This window comes from Lathamus discolor, chromosome Z (assembly GCF_037157495.1).
Source record: "Lathamus discolor isolate bLatDis1 chromosome Z, bLatDis1.hap1, whole genome shotgun sequence".
NCBI lineage: Eukaryota > Metazoa > Chordata > Aves > Psittaciformes > Psittacidae > Lathamus > Lathamus discolor.
Genome location: NC_088909.1, coordinates 89,641,682 through 89,663,826, shown reverse-complemented (window position 1 = coordinate 89,663,826; position 22,145 = coordinate 89,641,682). Strand labels below are relative to the sequence as shown.

At 35.3% G+C, this 22,145-nt stretch overlaps 1 protein-coding gene across 3 annotated transcripts in view; it reads left to right on the top strand.

Annotated features, from left to right (window-relative positions):
* IPO11 (importin 11) overlaps nt 1-22,145 on the top strand; it is a 100,561-nt gene that overhangs the window by 28,502 nt on the left and 49,914 nt on the right. For all 3 annotated transcript variants that reach the window (XM_065662527.1, XM_065662528.1, XM_065662526.1), the window contains 15 exons: nt 1,414-1,546; nt 2,469-2,527; nt 3,354-3,402; nt 5,186-5,256; nt 6,496-6,688; nt 7,962-8,114; nt 8,370-8,413; nt 9,282-9,372; nt 10,824-10,871; nt 11,562-11,667; nt 14,781-14,907; nt 15,979-16,012; nt 16,186-16,226; nt 17,254-17,370; nt 18,629-18,742. In XM_065662527.1, the coding sequence (XP_065518599.1) occupies nt 1,414-1,546; nt 2,469-2,527; nt 3,354-3,402; nt 5,186-5,256; nt 6,496-6,688; nt 7,962-8,114; nt 8,370-8,413; nt 9,282-9,372; nt 10,824-10,871; nt 11,562-11,667; nt 14,781-14,907; nt 15,979-16,012; nt 16,186-16,226; nt 17,254-17,370; nt 18,629-18,742 (1,380 nt within the window). The remainder of the gene's footprint in view (nt 1-1,413; nt 1,547-2,468; nt 2,528-3,353; nt 3,403-5,185; nt 5,257-6,495; nt 6,689-7,961; nt 8,115-8,369; nt 8,414-9,281; nt 9,373-10,823; nt 10,872-11,561; nt 11,668-14,780; nt 14,908-15,978; nt 16,013-16,185; nt 16,227-17,253; nt 17,371-18,628; nt 18,743-22,145) is intronic.

The following is a 22,145-nucleotide window of genomic DNA, read 5'->3' as shown; positions in this document are numbered from 1 at the left end:
GCCAACCTGAAAAACCAGCAGCGGGTAGTAGTCAGACGGCTGCACCAGTTCAGAGAGCTTCTTTTTAACATCTCTAATCCGAGCCCCAGGCAGGCAGCAGACCTCCCTGTGGGGTGGATCCGGTCGACAAATGGGCCCTTCTGTTCCCCTCAGAAGGGAGTCACCCACAACAATTACTCTTCTTTTCTTCTTGGTTGGGGAAGTTCTGAGGTATGTGGGTGAGTGACTAGCCCTGGGTGACTCACTAGATAGATTTGCCTCACCATCTCCATTCACCTGGCCCTGAATTTCCAAGACCTCGTACCTGTTATTCAAGGGCAACTGGGAGGGACGAAGGGATTGTGAGGGTTTTCGCTTACCTCTCCGAGGAGGAACCTCCCTCCATCCATCCTTGTCCATTAAGCTCTCTCCTTCTGTCTGATGGGACTGTTGTTGCTGCTTTGAATTGTCGTGTCTTTTTGTTGTTGGTTGTGAGATTCTTGTTGTTAACTGTGAGTTGTTATTGCTTACTATTACGATTATTCTGTTTACAAGAGACACTCCCAATACTGAAAGTGAACATCCAAAATGCATATAGGTTGAAACTATTGATAATTATTCAGTGATGTGTTTTTACAACTCTATGAACATATCATTGAGTAATTATCAAGAGTTTCTACTCTCTCACCTTTACGCGGTCAAAGGAACCAAATAAACAGGTCGTGTACTTTTGATTCCATTGATGTAACATGCAGCAGACTATGCGCAGTTTCTTCCTTAACTATGAAGCTATAAAGTACTACTGTAACTGAATGAGAAATTCTTTACTTTCTGTTTATACTTCAGGTATCTTTATCAGGTAAGCAGTGTTTGGAAACTGTAATATAAATTAAGATTTGTTCACTGCTTGCTGATTCTGTATTTTAAATATTTTGAGACAAAAAGCGTTTGCAGATATCAGCAAAACAAAGTTTGTTGCAGTGTAGTCATTGTTTGTTATGTTTAGTAGAGATAGGCATGTAACTGCTAACTCTGTCCTAGACTAAGTTGATTCAAATTATCAACTGCACTGTAAGACAAACAGTTTTTAAGTCTTGTGGGAGAGGAGATGGTAAGGAAGCCTTATACAGTATTGTAGACCTGTGGCTGTATTTGATGAGAATCAGATAAGAAAATAGGCCTGAATATTAAGGTGATAGTCATAGACCCAAGTAGTCAGAAGCAGGGGAGTCTGTATTCAAATTAAGACAAGGTATTTTTCTGCAGAATGTCTTTGGATCAGTAGGAAAGAAGCAAGTGAAGCACTGTGGCCCATGATACACAAGAGGATGGATTAAATAATTTGTCAAGGTGGCCTTTAAAATGTAGGAATTTATTATGCTATAGCCAAATTCAGGAAATCAAATGTATTGTTGTTTTTTCTTCCTTTTGCAGCTTACATCAGGCATTTATAGTTTTGCATGTTCCTTGTGGAATCATCATACGGATACGTTCCTCCAGCAAATTTGTACAGGGGATGAAACTGGAGCCACAAATTCACTAGAAAGAACCTTGTTGTCATTGAAAGGTAATAATATAGAATGATATTAAATATGAGGATCAAACAAGTTTCTTGACAGTGAATGAGTAGGATTTCTTTGGTAAAGAATTTGCACTCTCTAACAAAGCCATGTCCTTTGGAAAAAGCAGGTACACATTATTTTACGTGTACCTTTAGCAAGGCCAGAAGGATTTTTCGCATGGAAGGGGGAGAAGGCAGTCCTGTTTCTCAGTATGTACCATTCTGATATGCATGTTGTGAGAAGTCTGGGAGGTGGGAAAGTGAAAGGCATAACAGGGTGCTTTGTGTGTTGTAATTTAGGCTTGTTGTCTATCTTTAGGCACTTGAGAAACTGAACAATGAATTTTAAGTTTACCTTGTGTTCAGTGAAAAGGTAGCCTTAGCAGTGAGTTCAGATTTAGGTTGATGCTCAAGTACTTATCAGTGGGATGAATACATACCCTTACTGTACATTGCTGCTTTGAAAAATTGAGATTTGTGCCGTGCTTGCAATGTAGGTATTGCCTTTATTGAATTGTTTTAGAAGGTGCAGCATGTGGCTTTTCTGGGTTACTGGCAAGAATAAACCTGAGAAAATTAGTAAGATGGCTTACAGACACTACTTGACTATACTTGCCTCTTTTCCTGCTTTTTCCTTGCTTTGCCTTTCAGAGGTTGAATTGCTTCAGCTTTTGCATAGTTCTACTTGAGTCGGTAATTCTTGGAGTCCTATTTATTTTTCACATAGTGTACTGAATATTAAAGTAATTTCAAGAAGATTAGATTCATGTTAGGTATGGTTGAGGCCTTAAGGCCCAAAGTGAAATGTATGTTTTAATACGGAGAATTTGAAGAAAGGCACAGCAAGCGTAATTGTAATCGTGTTCTAAAATCTGTTGGAACAAGAGCTGAGAAATATTTATACAAGTAATTTCTTTCTTTTTCTTAGTGCTTCGTAAACTGACTGTCCATGGATTTGTAGAGCCTCACTGGAATGCAGAGGTGATGGTAAGTGACATGTATCTCTAGTTCTAGACTAGAAGTCCTTTGTGATGATTTTAGGTGTTATTTTTAAGAATCATTGAAATGCACACGTTTATGTTCTGTAAAGGAAGATCAAGCAGCACACTCTCAAAAGTTGTCTTCCCATCAGTTAAGAACTGTCAGATCCTAAATACTGTGCCACCAATGGCATGATGTTTAAAAAAGAAAACATACCCCCTCCAATTTATGTTACATGATAGTGACACCCTGTTGCCTACTGAAAGATATCTTGTATGTGTTCTCTCCCATAATTTGAAGAGAATGTTTTCATTTAATGATGACTGTAATGGCATATTTGTCCTATCAAATTCTATTGACATAATATTTCTGATTGAGATGAAAGCCTATGGTTTGTAGTCCATACTGGGGGGGAAGGGGAGAAACAAGAAAGAAACCCAAGCAGCTACCTTAACTCCAAGCACGGCCTACTTTCCTCGAAGACTTGGGTACCTATGACCTAAACTAAGCAGTTGAGAACAGGGTAAAACTGGATAAGCAGATTGTAAAGCATTTGCCTATATTTACCTGTACTTCACTCTATTGGAAAGCTTTGGTGGTTGTCTGGTACTAATAAGTTTGGTTTGGATGATATATGCAGTCTGTTAGATACCTAATTATTTATTTCATAAAGAAATTGTCTGAGATAATCAGTTATTCAGTTAAAAATGAGCAGGTGATGTCTGAGGTAGTAACACATCTGAACTGACTTTAGTTTGACTCAACTTTCTTTTCATAATACAGTACAAATGAAGCTTCATCTTTAAAAGACACATATTTCTATATTTTTCAGGGCTTTCTACACGCAGTATTTGAACGGCTAAAACAATTTCTGGAGTGTAGTAAGTGACTGGATATTCTTGCTTCTCTTGGTTGTTAAATATTAGGAACTGGACGAACACATAATATGGTTTATTGCATCATCAGTAATAATTTAGGTGCAAGGTATTTTTTATATGTGGAAAGCTATTACTTTAAATGCTGCTAGAACTGTGAGACTTAAATAAAATGTATCCTTTTATAGCAACAGAATAAAATCCCACCAAAATTATACTTGGTATGATACTACTAATCAAAGAAAAAAAAATAGATGCTACTATAAAGCAGGTAATTTTGAGGTTTGTTGTGTTCTTTTGGTTTTTTTTTTTTGTTTTGTTTTTTTTTTTGTTTTGTTTTGGTTTTGTTTCTAGTTTTGTTTGGAAGAATTTCATGTTTTCTTCTTTTTTCCTGGAGTTTGCCATATCTTTTGGTATGTCAAATGGGAAAAAAGACCACATTCTTCTGTATGTAATTTATAACTGCAAGAGTAATAGTCTGGGACAAGCAAGCACATGTTAACACAGTCAACACAAGTACAAGCATAGCTAGCAGGTGTTAGTGCTTTTTCAGGGGAGTTAGCTGGAGCCAGCAAAAAAGAGAGTGGCATGTTGGCAGTGTTGCATCTGAACTCGCTCCTGTTTGCATGCTTATATGATTGTAGTAGACCTGGTGCAAGCCATTCATTCATCTGAAGCCTGTCAGGTCATTGTTTTAGGCTTCAGCAACACTTTGCCTGAGAATAGATGTCTAAACTGAGTAGGAATTTTTTCATTTTATTTTATTTTTATAATTTTCTATAAATGAAGGTACTTGTCTCAGGAGCCTGTATTTAGCTGAGAGGGGCTGATCTGGGCTCCAAGCCTCATTTCTAAAAAAGATGAAAAGTGCTACTGTGTTCAGTGCCAGAGTAAAATACCTTATTTATCTTACAAGCTGCCAACTTCTCTGCATGTGTTTGCTCCTCTGCTACATTATAGTTACACTCTTTCTGGCCCTTCCATTTTTGGCAAGATAGCTGCCTAGCCTTAATGGACTGAGTTGAAAGCCATCCCATCTGAAGCTTGGTGGTCATCTTCAACCCATAGAACATGAGGACTGTAGGGTTTGATTGTCTTAAGATAAGAACTGAGCTGAACCTCCCTGTTTCCACTTTTCTAATCAATATGTTGTTTTGCAAAAGAAGACATGACTACCTTACAAGACTAGTGTTTACATGAATTATTTCACAGGGTTTTCCTGTATGCCTTCATTATCCCTCTTTTTTCCTTTTTTTTTTTTTTTTTCAAAAGCTTTATCTGTGTCTTTTTTTTTTTTTTGTAAATTCAGAATGTTATCCAGTGTCCATAATCAATTATTTTTTTTAAGGTGGAGTTTCTTGAAAAGTGCATATCATTATATAACAAGTATATACCATAGTTTTAATAAAAGGAAATTTTAATCTTTTCAATATTTTGACTTCTTGCCCATGCTAACATTTGCTTGCATTATCTTATGGTTTTTTATCATTGAACTGTCTGTAATGATGTCCCAGTTGTTTTATTGTGATCAGTAACAGTGAATTTCAGTACAGCTGAGAGAAATAGTTAAAGGCTGTTTTTTTTTTTCCCCAGTACTCATTACCTTGAATTTTACTTTGAATTTATTCTGCTGTAGAACTTTTTTCTACCTGCTGTATTCCCTGAAATGCAGAAAAAAACAAGTTATTCTCCAGAGTTAATTTCATAAAGCTTAGCTATCCAGAAAGAAAAGTCTGAAAAAATTACAGTTGTTGAATATCCGAGTTACTGTAAATATCTGATTTACCAGGTAGAAGTATAAGAGCAGAAAACTTATGCAGAGATCGTGTAGAAAAGACTATAATTCTGTTCACCAAAGTGGTAAGTAAATTTTTCATTCAGTTACAGAATAGTTCACCATTCTGGAGGAGCATTCTCCATTTGGATACATATGTGTCTTAAAGTGAATAGGTTTCAGATCTTTTTAAAGAAATGGAAGTACTGCAATTTAAATGTTCATTGTTATGAAGTGTATTTTTGAGGTTTATTTTTTTAAAAAAGGGTGTCTATTTATGTTGACATAAGTTGGCTTGAAAAAAAATTTCCTTAGCGCAAACAAAATTAAATGCATTCTGTAAGTAAATTATACAGCTAGGATTTTGCTAAAAAAAGAATTCTGAAAGTTTTGCTTAAATATTGCTATCAGCATTAAAGAGTAAAGAAGAGAGAAACTTTTCATCCTGTTTATATAAGCAGTTAGATTTGTTATTTCTAAGACACTAAGTTTTACTGGGTAACTGGCCACTTTTAGTTTATTGAAAGAAAATTAACAGAAAAGATCTCCTGTCCTCTGTGACTTTTGTACTATATAGTGCATTTGGAGTTGTTGGCTAATTCCCTGCAACCATTAAATTTCATATGTTATCGGAAGGTGATTTTAGCATTGTCACTTGCTCTATTTTTAAAATATATGAAATGTACAGAATTCCCATTGTTTTTGGATTCTGTTTTGGGGCCATGGATGTTATTTAAATATTCAGCCTAATTATATGATGTGGGAGGCACCTGGCTGCTTCACCACAATTGAGCTGAAGGTGCTCTCATCCAACATTTTTGGAATTTGTCATAATACTTCTTACTGTGAACTAACGCGTAAAGCGTGTAGATCTCTAATTGGAAAAGCTAAGGTGAAGAAGCAAGTGCTGATACTGCAGCTGAGGGGAAGAAAAAGGAATAAAAAGTTACTTCCCTTATGCCTCTTTTACTTAACAGTAATTCACATAGGGTGGACTATTCGCTAAAATATCCAGGGTTTTAAGTGTGGTTGATATGTCTTATATACTGTGTTGCTAGCAAGCTGGTCTAGTTAAAAATGGGTATTGTTCCTTAAAGTTTAAAAAGCAATTTTGAATATGAATCAAGAATTTCAGGGCAAAATAATGCTTCATTAACTATTGATCTTCCTAGTACCTTCCTAATTTCCTGTCCGTGTTCGGTTTCTTTTCCAGATTTTTATGTAAATTGGCACTTGTTTTTAATAACTAGTTTATGAAAGCATGTGAGACTTGCACAAAAAGTGATCTGATTTCTTTCTTGCTTCTCTACTTCCTTAATTTTTAGCTTTTGGACTTCCTGGATCAACATCCTTTTTCATTCACCTCTTTGATTCAGAGGTCATTGGAGTTTGCTGTAAGCTACGTTTTCACGGAAGCCGGTGAAGGAATTGTATTTGAGCAGTTTATTGTACAATGCATGAATCTCATTAAGATGATTGTAAAAAATTATGCATACAAGCCATCCAAAAATATTGAAGGTACAGCTGCTATTTATGAAAAAACTTTTTGTATCTTGATAAACATTTTGCTAGTTGCTCCCAACAGTAAAATTCCTTTAAGACATTCTTTTGAAGCACTTTAATAGTTAGTAATATATGCTGCTGATAATTCTTATTTTGATGGTTAAAGTATTAATGTATGTAAACATGGACTTGTTAAAGTAATTTTAAATACACAAGAAGTCTGTTGATTTTATTTTGTATTGAACTAATTTTAAAAAGTATTGAGGTATGGAATTTGGTTTATTGTCATCAAATGTTTTCATGCATCTTTCCCTTGAGAAATGCTTGGTAAAATGGAGCATTTGCTGTAATTAACTAATATCACTACTCTGAAAGACAGTGAATTTGACCTGCTGTTGAATATAAAATGATTCGTATGTTCTGTTTTGCAGAATTGCGTTTCAATCTTCATACACTGCTGTATGCACAGATAATGAAAAGTAGAATTCACGTACATTAGAAAAAAAAACCCCAGCATTCCACCTTAGTTTGACATTTGGCAATGATTGGATAACAATTAGCATTCGATTTCTAAATTTGAGGGGGGGAAAGAAAAAGTTTCATGAACATACTGATATGTGTCAGATGGTACAAACCCAGCATTTAAAATTCTTTCAAATACTGATGTATTTCAGTGTTAATACATTAGAATGTCCTAAATTCAGTGATCATTAATGGAAATTTCTGTTTGTAATATTTCATAGCTTTTTGAAATAGAAATGTGGTAACTTGAGACCAGAAGAATATAGCACATCTGATAAAAGATGTAGCATTTGACTCTGAGAACTGAATGATTTTTATATTTTTTTTTTTAAAGGGGAAATTTATTTTTCTCTATTTGACAGATAATAGAGTGTTTGTGTTGGTTCTGTAGCATACAGTATGAAACTGAGTTTTGTGTGTTGAAGTGCAGTAATGCTAAATTAAAAACAAAAGTAATGCCAAAAGCAACAGGTAAACAGTTTTTCTTTTCATCTACATATTAGCTGGAAAACATTACCAAGACTTTGTGAAGCCTGAATGGCCCTTCAGTCTAATTGTGCTATTGTAGAACTCTCTTAAAAGTAAATAAATTTAGAAGCTTGACTTAAAGTACCACCAGAAAGTCTGTTACAAACGTCTGACATGAAAATGCCTTGTTTTGTTGGGTGTTTTTCTTCCCTTTCTTATCTGATTTTTTTTCTAATAGACTAGTGTTTGATCTTTAAGCCATTTAATTGTAATATGGAATTTTCTATTTTTATTTCAGATAGCAGTCCTGAAACTCTTGAAGCTCATAAAATAAAGACTGCTTTTTTCACATATCCAACATTAATGGAAATATGTAGGAGATTAGTCACTCACTACTTCCTGCTGACAAAGGAAGAATTAACCATGTGGGAAGAGGATCCAGAAGGCTTCAGTAAGAAATGTGTTGTGTAGCTGGTTGCAGTTTATTTAGTTATTGTATAAGTGTTGCATACCGTCATTTTCTCTAAAAATTGCTTATTGCGCTATTGGCTATTTTATTTTTGTTAGACTTGTTACGTGCATGAATGTGCCATCTAGAGATTATTTTCATAACTAGAGATTTCTTAGTAGTCTGTGATACACACGTATAATAAAGTCTATTTGAACCATAGTTGAAATAATATTTTTTTTCTTTGTGAAATAATAGCTGTAGAAGAGACAGGAGGAGATTCATGGAAGTATAGTCTCAGAGTAAGTATTTCAGTTTGAAAAAACACCTTTCAACATTTCTGGCTTCATTTCTTAATTTTCTTGTAGCAAGAGATGATACTTGGTAGAAAGATAAGGTTGTGCTTTCAAAAAAAATCTTTACTAATTCTAAGGAAATTTCTTCAACTATAAATTAACTTTGTTCCTTAATCAATGCTCAAACATGCTGAAATACACTGCAAACTATGCACTTCATATTTTGGGAGGGAGGGGGAGGGTAAAGGAGTTTGCTTCAGCATTTAAATTGTCTAGTATTTAGTGATTCAACCCACTGAAAGATGTCTCTTCTTTAAACTGGGAACTGGTACTGCCATGACTTTGTTAGTAGACATGATGAAGAAAATTTCAGATGCATCTGTATTAGCATTTTATTTCATACCGTATCAAAAGTATGCTGCTGTAGTGAATCTCCCGTTATCATTGCTGTGTTTTGCTTCACATAGAGATCTCTAAGTTTATTTGCTGGGTTGCTTCAGTTTTGAAACTAAAACCCCCAAACCTGTGCATCTGTTGTCTTCCAAGCGCAAATGGGTGTTCAGTCTAGATATCCCGGCTAGAGCTAACCCAAAATGAAACCATGACATAATCTGGTCCCTGGGTCCTCAACACAAGCTATTTCAGTCCTCAGATCCGTTGTTTTTCTACCATAGAACTGGCTGATACAGATACAGGCATCAAACTAGCCAAAGTTAAACATACTGTATGGTAGTAAGACTTAGGTTTCATACAATACTGGTTTTGCTCTGGTATATCACATTTTAAATTATTCAGCACTTGGAATACATTTTATGCTAAAACCTTAATTTCCTTTGTTCTGATAGATTCTAAAGCAGATCTCTTAATTTTTCAGCCATGCACGGAAGTTCTTTTTATTGATATTTTCCATGAATATAACCAGACTCTTGCCCCTGTGCTTTTAGAAATGGTTCACAGTCTACAAGGTAAGTAATTTAAATAATAAACGAACTGTAAAATGTAGAATTCTTTACACTTGCTTTTGTAACTCTTAAAAGATTTTACCTTGTGATACCTAATTTTATATAGGGCATTCACTCTATAGTTTTGAAAGGTCATGTTAATATTTTAAAACTATTTCTAAACCTACCATAAGGAAAATGCCATGTCTGTCTAGGAGAGAGAAACCCTAAGTATTCTTTAATTTCATTGTAACTGGTTTAGATGACTGGCAAAGATTGGGCATTTTTGCTCTCAGGAAATTTCAGGCTTTCTTGAGGATGTTCGAAAAGCCTCATAAATTTTGGAGGTTGCTTTTTGATGGGAGCTTCCTGTTCAAATGTTGCAGGGTAGTTTATGGTAAATCTGCCATGTCTGAAAACATCCTGGGGGGAAAAACTGTAAAGGAGGAAGTTAAATCATGCTGTCATTCTGGATTGTCTGGATGGCTTTCCAAAGCTGAAGAATCTGCTTAAAAAGTTTAGTGGTTTTCTGTATGAAGACCGAAGTCTTTGTAGACTGAGTGTTTCAAGCTTTTTTTTTCAATTCTGTTTCAATGATTCTTATCCCCAAACAAAGTTTTATAGTGGCCATAAAACTTTTATTAGTGGCCGCTGCCACTTTGCTTTTCATTGTCATTTTAGTCTGGGTTGTTTCCCCAGGTTGCATCTTACCTGACTTGTAATATTTTATGTTTGAACTTACCAGACTGGATGAGTAGATTCTATTAAATAGAAATAAGTACTCATTTTCTGAGAGTAGTTTCTGACTTCACAGAACCTCTTCATTAAATACTTCGTGTACGTAAGTTTCAGGATGGCTTGCTGTGCTGTGATGCTGGTAGTGGTAAAAGGTTAGTTAGTTTTCGAAGAATTATGGAAGTTAATTCTTCCATGGCAAAAGGTACACATACACCTTTTTTTTCACTCCCAAAGCCCCTAGTAGTATCCATTTCTGTAAGTCTGCAACCTGAGAGTTACTGTTCATATACAAGATGATATTAAGAATTCACTAGTTCTTAAAATTTTGGAAAATCTGTACTTACACATTGTGATGAGTACGCATGCAGTCGTGTGTAAAGTGTACAGGAACTAGGTCTAGGCCATTGCTGTAAATAGTACCATGTGGTCAACAGTCTTCAGCTATTTGCAAGTTTTGAGTTTGTTAATTTAGAATACATGTTTTGAACTTACTTGCATATTGCTGTTACAAATCTTCATCTCTGAAGAAGTCAGTCAAAATGGGGTCTGAAAGCAAAGATCTGATTTTAGTATAGTCACTGAAGAAAGTATCAAAACTGAAATAACTGAACTTGTGAATAAAATAAAAACGGTGAATTAGTCTTAATTCACAGCATATTTAATGTGTGTAAGTGCAAAGTTACTTATGTTCTTGGTTTTAGTTACGCTTTTTTCCTTATTTTAACTTTGTCTTATAGGATCTACCAATGTGGAGGATACCAATGCTATATTGATTAAAGATGCCGGTAAATTAAGTTACACTTTATCTTTGAAGTAGCAAAGCTGCTTTTCTGTGTGTGCTTGACTTTTTAGAAATTACGTGAAAAATTTGCAAGATTTTTTTTTTTGACATCTGAAAAATGGGACCTAAATCCTATTTCTCCTGTCACTTGATGTCAATCTTCACTTTTGCAAAACGCTCATGTAAAAATATGGTGCCGCTTTTTAGCTTTTTATGAAACAAGCCCTCAGGCAAACTCCCTCACTGTCCTGACCTTTCCTGTCTGCAAATAAATGAGCTACAGTGCTTTCATGGAGGTACTAGTGCCCATTTTACAAGTTGGGAGATCTTTGTGGAAAAAAAAAAAAAACAAACCAACAACAAACAAAACAAGCAAAGAATAGCTACTGGTGGAACCATTCTGGATGTTAGAATAAGATCTTCTTTGGTTTTATGGGTTTTAGCTATTTTCAAGTGTCTGAAATTTCTTCTGTAATACCTTTCTTTTGTTAAAAGTTCCTCCAGAGTTCCCTCCACCATGGTCTGATTATATCTTTCTTCAGAAAGATATGGTTCAGTTCTGATTCTTTATTATATTCAGGTAATAAAAAGTGTTGTTTTGTTTGTTGTTTTGTTTCGGGTTTTTTTATTAGTCTGATTATTGAGTATTTAAACATTTAAGCAGACAGTAAGCATACCTATTGTTTTTTCCCAGTGTATAATGCGGTTGGATTGGCTGCTTATGAACTATTCGATAGTGTGGATTTTGATCAGTGGTTTAAAAATCAGCTACTGGCAGAACTACAGGTTTCTCACAACAGGTAAACACCTTGGTTTGTTATGCCATCGTCATTTAAATATGAATTGTTGATACAAATCTGGTAAGATACAAATAACATCTAATAATTGCAGACTTGTAAGATACTCTATTTTTAAACATATTCACTAAATGAGCAGAGATATAAAACATCTATAGATAACTGATAGTGTCACAGAAATGACAGTGTTTATGACAGCTTATGTTTAAATTACTGTGTTGTGGATACTTCCAGGGTTCTGTAAAATGTTGTAAGTCAATCCTCTTGCGTATATTAGAGTTAATTAAATTTTGTCAGAACAACTGCCCTTGCTCATTTAAACAAAGATATTTAGGCCTTTTGATATGCCATAGCACTTTAGGCAGCAAAGTCCAACTGAGATCTGTGGAAATAATCTCTGTAAAACTGTATTTTAGCCAAAATAGAGATTCCCCCCCCCCACACACCTCTCCCCCCAGTTTAAATACAAGCCCCCTATAGCACATTTCAGTTAATTTTCCCAGCAGTAAAGTGTGGAAGGAAGGATTTGGATTGTGTTGTCAAGTGTCAATGATTACAGGCTGATTCTATATAAGGAAGCCCATCTGCTGTGGGTTTTCCTTCTCACCAAGGTACCCTTCACTTGGATGACCTTCAGAAGAGTACATTTTTATTATTTAGTAAATATTATGAGGTATTTTGAAAGATCATAGATCAGTTTTGGCATCTTAGTACAAACTGAGCTGTCCATCTCTACAGCTGACTAGAAGAGAATGTTCTTCACTGTTCCTCAAACTGTCCCTCTTCCTTCAGAAGTTCACTGACTTCTATTGTGTCTGCTAATCCTCATCAGATGAGTTCCAGATCACCCTTTGATTCTGAATAAGTATGTCCTGTGTTTCTCATCAGAGTCATTAGCAGTGACCCTAATGTCCTTTTAAGAATTCTACTTTTTTTTATTTTTTGTCCACATTTGTAGTACATTTTACCAGACATAATTGTCACCTGGAATATAGACTAATTTGTTAGCTAATGCCCTTCGTAGCTATAAATTGTAAATTATTTTCCATTATGGGTTGCTGGTAGTGTTTTATTTCCAAGTGCCAGTTATAAACACCTTGTAAGTGCGTTTCAATTTCATGTAGAGTGGAAGATCCTGATAAACTTACACTGAACACAAGCATTTTACTATTTGTAATATACTTCTAAATAAATTATTTGCTTTTGGATGTCTGATCTTACTTCAGAGTCATAGAATAATTGCCACAGTTGTTTACCTGCTGTTTCCTAATGTTTTTATTCTTATTACTATTTTTTAAATTCTTTTGTATGACCTCAGCTTCATCTTGCTAACTGCCAGTGGTCAGGTACTCTAATTGTTAGGCTAAATGTCAAAGGAGGAGGAAAACTAAGAGATCTTGATCTTGCATACATGATTGATCTGATGTTGTTTTGCCATACCAGCACCAATCTTTGAATAAAGCTGCAATGATATCTGTAGCATGGTATCTGGCCATATAGCATATGTAAAACCGATAGAAGTCTTGGTTGATACAGTTGTAATTACAGTTGGGAAGACGCCTGATACAACTATTTGGTTGGCATTTTAGATATCCCAGGGTAAAATTCCTGTAGGGACAGTAACTTGCAGTAGAAGTTGTCCAGAAGTTTGAAGCCTTGTTTGCCTGAACTGCTTCTGCTGCCAGCATCACTGGCGAGCACCATGGCAATAAGGGAGGTGGTGGTAGTAGTTTGAGTGGAATGCTTGCTTTAACAACAGCTTCAGGAATATGTATGCAGTTCAAATAAAGCAGATACCACCTGCTTCAGATACACTTGATATCATGAGATACCACTTGCTTCAGATACAGCAGGCATCATTAGAGCTGAAAATCCTTGCTCTCACCATGTACTTATGTCATTTAAAACTTTGTGATAGTGGCTTGAAAACTATCTAATGCTAATCTCAAGAAAAAACTTAATTTTTTAATATTCTGATTATTACAAGGACAAGTATGAGGCAGGAGTATTCTCAGAGTACAAAACATATTGTTACAGCTTCTGGAGTAAATCGGAGGATATGTTAGTAAGTCAGTGTCTTGTATAAGTCATGCTTAAGCATGGGTTGTTCATGCTTCAGTGCCACTTAGTAAATCTCAAGCAACACTGAAATGTTATTCTTCATTAGCTTTCTGGTCCAGTGTAATAATCTGATGTATACATGCTACTTCCACAACTTTCATGTTCTCTGAAAGTGTGCTTTGTTAACTATGGGAATGTTTAATAAATCACACTTAATAAAATGCAAAGAAGCCTCAGTAACTTCAGTTAAATTGTGGTCTTGATGGCTTCCAAGGTAGCCATGAAAAAAATACATTTAGCATAACAAGGGAAAATAATCGTTAGATAAAATCCTGTGAACATGGTTAATCTTCCCTAACTCTCTGTATCTTCAAGTTAACCATTAAAATCTGAACTACTCTTCCTGGTAATCTTTTATAATCTGTGGAGAAAAGCAGCAGCTGTACAGAATGCTTTTCTCAATCATTATGTTAGGCAGTTCAGCTTGTTCTGGTTCTTACTTTTTCCATTTGACTCTAAAGCTGATTGATTTGTGCACTTGTTGCAGCAGTGGTGCAAGATTAGGTAATGTCAGTTCTTAGAATAGTTTTAGATTGATGACATGGCCAGTGCAGTACTTAAGTTTGCATTTTTTTAAATTGTATCTGACCTGAAATTTTGAGTATAAAAGGAATGTCAAGAAAATAGCTGGAAACTATGGTGAAAGCAGTAGACTCTATGATGGCAGTAATATGTATAAGATGTATTTTTAGTTTCTTTTATTGTTGTTTATATGTGGAATAAACTATCTCTAGTGAGACCTTCAAGATTCAGCCATTTGGAATGAAAGCTATCCTTTTCCCAATTAAGTTGGTGTTTCCTGAGCCTTCTAGTGAAGAATTTTGAAAGAGACTTCTGTGCTGAAGTTTCAGAGTTGGTCTTTCAAACTAATTTTTTAATAATTCTTTTGGGGAATAATGTTTTCCTAGTGATTCTTACATTTCTTTTTCACTGAAATGTTCTAGAACAGCAGGTATAATGAGTTAATGAGTACCATTTTTTTCTACTTTTTAAAGATATAAGCCAATACGCCGACGAGTAATTTGGCTGATTGGGCAGTGGATTTCTGTAAAATTTAAATCAGACTTGAGACCTGTGTTATATGAGACAATTTGTAACCTACTTCAAGACCAGGACTTAGTGGTAAGTATAAATAAGTAATGTTTTGGATTATACTTTTGTTCTGTAAACACAGATGAAACATAAATACCATACCTTGTGTAAACTTGTATGGAAATTTTGTAACATCACACCTTAAAGCCTGTCGTGTCTTAGAAAAGATAATCTGTTGGGAAGTTGCAGCGTCTTTAATTGCGGAGATGTTGAACAGTAACTTCAAAGACATTAAATGAGCTGTTACCATGTGAAGGTGACGACTTCAGTAGGAAAATAAATAGCAATAGCAAGTCTGGGTTTTTTTACAAGAAGAAAGATGTGAAGTGTACACTGTGTAGATAAAACAGGGTTATTCTGTGACTAATTTCTGCAGCATACAGTATTAGTTAAGCATAAACATAGTTATCTGCTATCAGAATATTTGGCATTTGTTGCTAAGCTGGTTGAGTACAATTCTGGGGTTTTAAGCTACAATTTCAGTTTACCAGTGGGTGAGGTTGAAATGAGAAACTGGTTTCATAATTGTTTAAAAGCAAAAGAAACAAAGAAACCTATCAGCCAAAAAATAGATCAAGAAACCTAGCTAGTTTGTTAGTAAAATGTTAATAATTGGCAGTCATGTTATTTCTGTGATTCCAGACAGCTTAATCCAGACAGATCCATACAGGATCTGCTTCTGTGTTAAGTGACTGTTTTCAATTAATGTTCAGTGAACATTCAACAGGGAAGGACATGCTCACTTACTGAGATTTGTGATTCTGTGCTTTTTGAATGACAGCAATCCCAAGCTAAACTCCTTCTCTATTGCAGGAGTTTTCATCAAAGCCTAGATAGTTTCTTGTTTAATTCTTTCTTGAAGGTTTTACCTGAGTAGTTTCTCCATGTGGTACTACTTTAGCAATGTCAAATAAAATGTTAAAGGGTCCTAAATGAAAGCAGATGAAAATATTTGTATTGAACTAACTACATTTCTTAGAGGATGACAGAACACATTGAGTGATTCAGTTGTCAAAATAATAACTGATTCGGTATTGCCAGACATTATATTGATAATCAAAATAGATGTATGCATGATGCTTACTGACTTCTGTCTTTCAGGTCCGTATTGAGACAGCTACGACACTGAAGTTAAATATCCTTTTATTGGCAAAGATGTTTGATTAACTCTTCAGTCAAAGTTACTGGGAAGTAAACAGTTTAAATTCTTCACATCATATTTTTTGTTTATCCATTGAATATTTGCTTATTTGAGTCTCATATCCATCTGCAATGTGTATTATTTTTCCTTAATTTTTTTTTTTTTACCCGTAGATGACTTTGAGTTCAGAACTGACCAGTTCTTACCGGTAAGAGCATTTTTATCTTCATATTCTGATGAGCAGATAGATAATTGTTTTCCAATTTCGTTTTAAACCGCACTATTTTGTAATCAGTGTGTGTGTATATTTTAGGGTTTGGTTTGTTTTCTTTAACTTCATAGGCTAAAACATGTACAGACTCCTATTGTTGCTATTAAGGTTGCTAATGTGCAATATGCAGACAGACAATTCAAAGTTTTTAGTATTATGACTATTACAGCTTCCTAGGATTGTGCTCAGTACTCCATATACTATATGTTACCAGATGGTAAGTTTCTTCATGCTAAGACAATATGAACGCTGTCTTTAAGAAATATGTCTCAACAGCAATGTGACTTGCCAGTTTAGCTGTTTCACAGATTACTTTCTGACCTGCTGTTTCACACAAATATTAAATACAAGTGTGTGGTTAAAACAGCACCTTAAAAATACAGACTTTTACTGGTCTCTTATGTATGTGTTCTTTACAGTGGTCATTACTGATGTCATTAAACAATGAAGTGTTAGCTGTAAATGTAGCAAAGACTTACTTTGGTCACTCAAACTTAGCAGGTGCTTTTTCTTATAATTTGATTGACTTCCATGTTAATTGCAACTCTCTTGAGAATAAAACCAAAGATGTGCATCTACGCAGTAGACACGGGAGCTTTTTAAGATGTCTCTCACAGTTCAATATATGAATTTTATCTGCTGACCCAAAAGCTGAAAGACTGTACCTTGCTTTGACCCTAAGAAAGTGCTGCTTCTGGAAGGATGGCCTTCAGCTTTATAGTATTTTATCTGTGAAGTCATGTTTACACTTATGAAAACATGACAGTGATGTATGTTCAAAATTATCACCTTTGAACTGTTATGTAAGAATGTATTTGAATTTTTTTATCTTCTTTAGGCAAATGAAACAATAACATTTTGCATACTTCATAAGTATCTTTCAAAGTTCATAGATGTGTTAGAGTTGTAAGTGTACAATTTTATTTTTGATGGTCTAATATATAGTTGTTTACTTTGCTTTTAGTATCTGGAGTCCATGTTTACACTGCTCTTTAAACTACTTCAGGAAGTAACAGAATGTGACACCAAAATGCATGTTCTTCATGTTCTGTCTTGTGTGATTGAAAGAGTCAATATACAGGTATTTTTTTTATAGATTTCAGTGCTGGCTTTGTACTAACAACACAGGGGAGGACTTGGTGGTTTTGGCTTATACAAAAATAGTAGGAAAATGACATTGATTTACAGACTGGTTATTGTTATGGTAGATAGCTGCATTGTTTGTGTTACTTTATTCTCTTTTCACTTTCAGTTCTCATCTTTTGTGTAAAATGTTCTTGCTAAGTTACTACTTAATTTACTATATATTTTTTTGTACTGAGATGTTTTAGAATACAGAAAGTTTTTAACTGCTTATTAAATTTCCTGTAATTTTCTTTTTTTGTTGTAATTTATTCCAATTGTCTCATCTTATATCTGAACTAGTATTTTATTAGATTTTACATATTAAAAGAGGCATTTGGGGAGACAAAATGCTTCGCACTCCTAGAGACTGTGCAGTTGAATTTTTAATCTGTTATCTGATAGCAGTCACAGTTGTCTATACAGCACTGTCCTTAACTGCATTAAAAATTTCAAGTCCACATCACGAATTTGTCAGTACTTCCTTCTGAAAGTATATTCTTCAGCATATATATAAAGAAATGGAGGATGTTTTTACAGAATTAAAAAATGAATTGTTGACTGCTTTTGTCACTATTTTTTTTTCTTTTGCTTTTTGTTCATTATTACTGTATTAAGGACAGAGATAAGCTCAACACCATGCATTATCTCCTTTTCCATAAGTAATCCTGTCTGAGAGCCAAATCAAGCTTTCCTAATTGTCTGTTGCAGGAAAAGTCAACATGACAGTAGATTTCACTGGATTTTAGATCAACTAGATAAGCAGCATTAAAATACTATTTGAGGAAGAGCTTTTGAGTCTTTAGGTTAATTTCTAATTAAATACTTTAGAAGACAAATAGGTTAACCTTTTAGTATTGTAGAGCACAGAAAACAAATAGTTTGGGACCAACCTCTGGAGGTTATGTAGTCCAGCCATTGCTCAAAAGATGGATAACTTCAGAGGTTGTGTTCTCTGTTCACTACTTAAGCCTGATTGCCATCCACAAATGTTACTGTAAGTAGTATACTCTTTGCAAACTACTGTGCAGCCAGGAGTTCCTTTAGTCACAGAGTATGGAATATAGTGTTTTAGAAAGAGGAAAGAGGAGTAAATTAAAGCAAACTCTGTATTTGTACTGTGACAAAAGCTCTTAAATATTTCAGAAATTTATACTTGGGATAAAGTAATGGCCTTGTTCACACATTGAGAAACAAATTTGTGTTCTGAACTTCAGATACAACCATATGTAGGATGCTTGGTTCAGTATTTACCACTCCTTTGGAAACAGAGTGAGGAGCACAATATGCTGCGATGTGCCATTCTAACCACCCTAATCCATCTTGTCCAGGTAAGGTGTCAGAATCACATAAATGCAGTCAGTGTCTCCTACAGTTCTCTCTCAGACATGTGTACATGTTCTCTGTGTGTGTATATATGTGCAGGTAAAATTTAGGTATAATTTAGTTTTACAGGCTATTTCTAAATGCTTTTCAGCCTTACATGACTGTACAAGACATGATTCTTTAATAATGGAACTAAAAGGTGGCTAATACAAAGAACTTAATGTTGGTTGTGTTTTTTTTTCCCCGTGTTTTGTTAAGTAAAGCAGTTCTTTACACAAATTTGCTTGTGTTCTGGGAAGTTTTTGTTCTTCAATCTTGTAACTGAACCACCTTTAGTGACTTTATGTGAAAAAGCTTGTTCTGGCTTTCTGTTTTCCATCTGGCATTAGGAGTGTCTGTCTCTTCTTACAGTCACCGTGTATGGTCTAGACTTGAATCTGCAGTATAGGCACATCTGTTTCCCCATTGCTTTCCATTCAGCTCCCAAGGGCATTGAGTTTTCTATTTTGGTTGTAAACTTCCTGGGAAGATGAGCCATTTTAAAATCATAGGTTAAGATATGGGCCACCACAACAAGCTTCACTTAGCTGGCTCTTTAAATTTGCATCAAATGTTTTTTGTTTAACTCATAGCTGTTCAGGTTAAAGTCCTACAAGGGTGATATTGGCATTGACTCATCATGGTTCATCTTGTTTATTGATGATTCCAAGCCTTTTATTGTTACTATTTTTACCATTACTTTCCTACTGCATGACCTCTAGTAGCTTTTATGACCTTTTGCAATGATATCTGCAACTTTTTCATATAGCATATGAGGAAAAAAGTATTTTATCCCTTAAATTCCTGGCTTCTCTGCTCTTCTCCTCTGCTTTGTTCACATGTTATATGCAGTAGAGATACTAGCAGCTCTGAACTGCTTGCTTTAAGTATTGGATTTGTGTCACATCCTGTTATTTGTATTTCAATTTTTGATAATTTTTTTTTCTTTGAGAATTATCTGTGCTCATGATTTTCATTTAGCTATACTTGAATGTCTGCTTTTTCATGTCCACGTGACAACTGAATGGTCAGGACTATTAAAAGGTCTTTGAGGCAGGGACTGTCACCTCACCTTTGTTTGTGACTGTGGCTTCCAATAAGTGATATTAATACAGCAAACAGGGGTGAACATAGTGATTCTCAGACCACTGTTTTTCTGTAGGCTTTTGCAGATACTTTTTTTCGTGTCGTAGGAAACTTTTCCTTTCCAAAATACATTGCTTGCGTTTCTCAACGTTAGGTTTCATTTGTCCACAGTTGTGTGTTTAGTTAAGATTGTTTAGTTAGTGTTTTACAGTTCTCAAAACTATGGATGTACTCTTCTGATGGGATGTGGCCAAGTGTATGAGGTTCAACAAGGTTCAGTTGCAGGTCCTTCACTTGGGTCACAACAACCCAATACAATGCAACAGGCTTGAGGAAGAGTGGCTGGAAAGCTGCCCAGTGGAAAAGGACCTGGGGGTGTTGGTCGACAGCCAGCTGAACATGAGCCAGCTTGTGAACCGGGCAGCCAAGGCGGCCAACAGCATCCTGGCCTATATCAGCAAGTGTGGTCAGCAAGGCCAAGGAAGTGATCATCCCCATGTATTGGGTGCTGGTGAGGCTGCACCTTGAATTCTGTGTTCAGTTTTCAGCAAGCATTGAGGTGCTGGAGCATGTGCAAAGAAGAGCAATAAAGTTGGTGAAGGGTCTGGAGTACAAGTCTTGTGAGAAATAGCTGAGGGAACTGTGATCCTATAGCCTGGAGAGAAGGATACTAAGGGGGGACATTATTGCTCTTTACAGCTACCTGAAAGGAGATTGTAGTGAGGTGGGGGTCGGTTCTTCTCCGAAGGAACAAGTGATAGGATGAGAGAAGATTGCTTTGAGTTGCAACAGGGGGGGTTTAGATTGGATACTAGGAAAGATTTCTTCACCAAAATGTTTGTCAAGCATTGGAACAAGCTGCCCAGGGAAGCATTTGAGTCACCATCCCTAAATATATTTAAAACGTGTAGATGTTGACAGCCTGATAGAGTGGTCTTGTTCAGCCTGGAGAAGAGAAGGCTCTGGGGAGACCTCACAGCAGCCTTCCAGTAGAGCGGGACATCTTACAAGGGCATCTAGTGACAAGATGATGGGGAATACCTTCAAGCTGAAAGAGGGTAGATTTGGATTGGACATTAGGAAGAAATTCTCCACTGTGAGGGTGGTGAGGCACTGGCATAGGTTGCCCAGGGAAGTTGTGGATGGCTCTGTTCTTGGTAGTGTTCAAGGCCGGGTTGGATGGGTCTTTGAGTAACCTGGTCTAGTGGAAGGTGCTCCTGCTCATGGCAAGGAGGTTGGTACTAGGTGATTTTTAAGGTCACTTCCAAGCCAAACTATTCTGTGAAACACATGACTAAAGATAGTAAGAGGATAGTATTTCAGAGTTTTAAGTGGAGAAAATGTGGAAGGGAAATGAGTAGACATTACAGCTATAGGAATAATTAGTGTTCTTTTAAAAGTTGAGTTAGTTCAAACAAAGAGAAAATATGTTTTTATAATGAACAAAATGTGGAACTTTTGTTACTGGCCTCTGTGGAGTCCAGAAGTGTAGCTGGACATAGAGATCAGACAAATTATGGAAGATTCTTTTTCTTTTAAGATAAGGCTGTTTAAATAAATAATTCCTCAAATAAACCTTAACATAAAAACATCAAATAATTTTAAACTGAACAGTTTCCAAATATAGTAACCATAAAAAAGTAGCATTCAACTAGCATCAGTTCACTTAAGTAGTCATAATAAAATAAGGATTACTTTTAATTTATGCTTAGTTTTGATAATAGGTTTGGGTTTTTTTAAAATTAGGTTTTCTTATTGAATGATTGCTGAAAAGAATTCTTTACTCTTCATTCCTGGAAAGACATCTTCATGTATAGCACTTGGATCTATAAATCACTGTCATCAGTCTGTGAACTATTTAGTAGCAATGAAAACAAACCCTTCTCCTGGTTCTTAGGATATGTCAAAATATTTATTATGTTGTAAGGTCCAAGGAATAATTCTTTTATTGATCTTTAAAATATTTTATTCTGCGTCTAGTCATTTAGCTGTGACTTTGCTCAAAGAGAGAGGCTGGGGAATGTTTTTATGAATGTGCGTTGTTCATAACTTTTTTCCCCAACACCATTGATAAACTGTTTGTTTTAAAAAAAATTACAATTTTCTCAAGACATATTGTTAGTGTGCAGGAGTACCAGACTGTTGTATGAAATGGTTAGAAGTTCAACCTTTGATTCCTTGAATAAATGTTTACAGTATGCAGCAGCACAGATCTTTTTCAATGCTACATTTTAAATGCTTGATTTGAGGTTTTTGACGTATTTTCCTTTTTTTATTTACTTC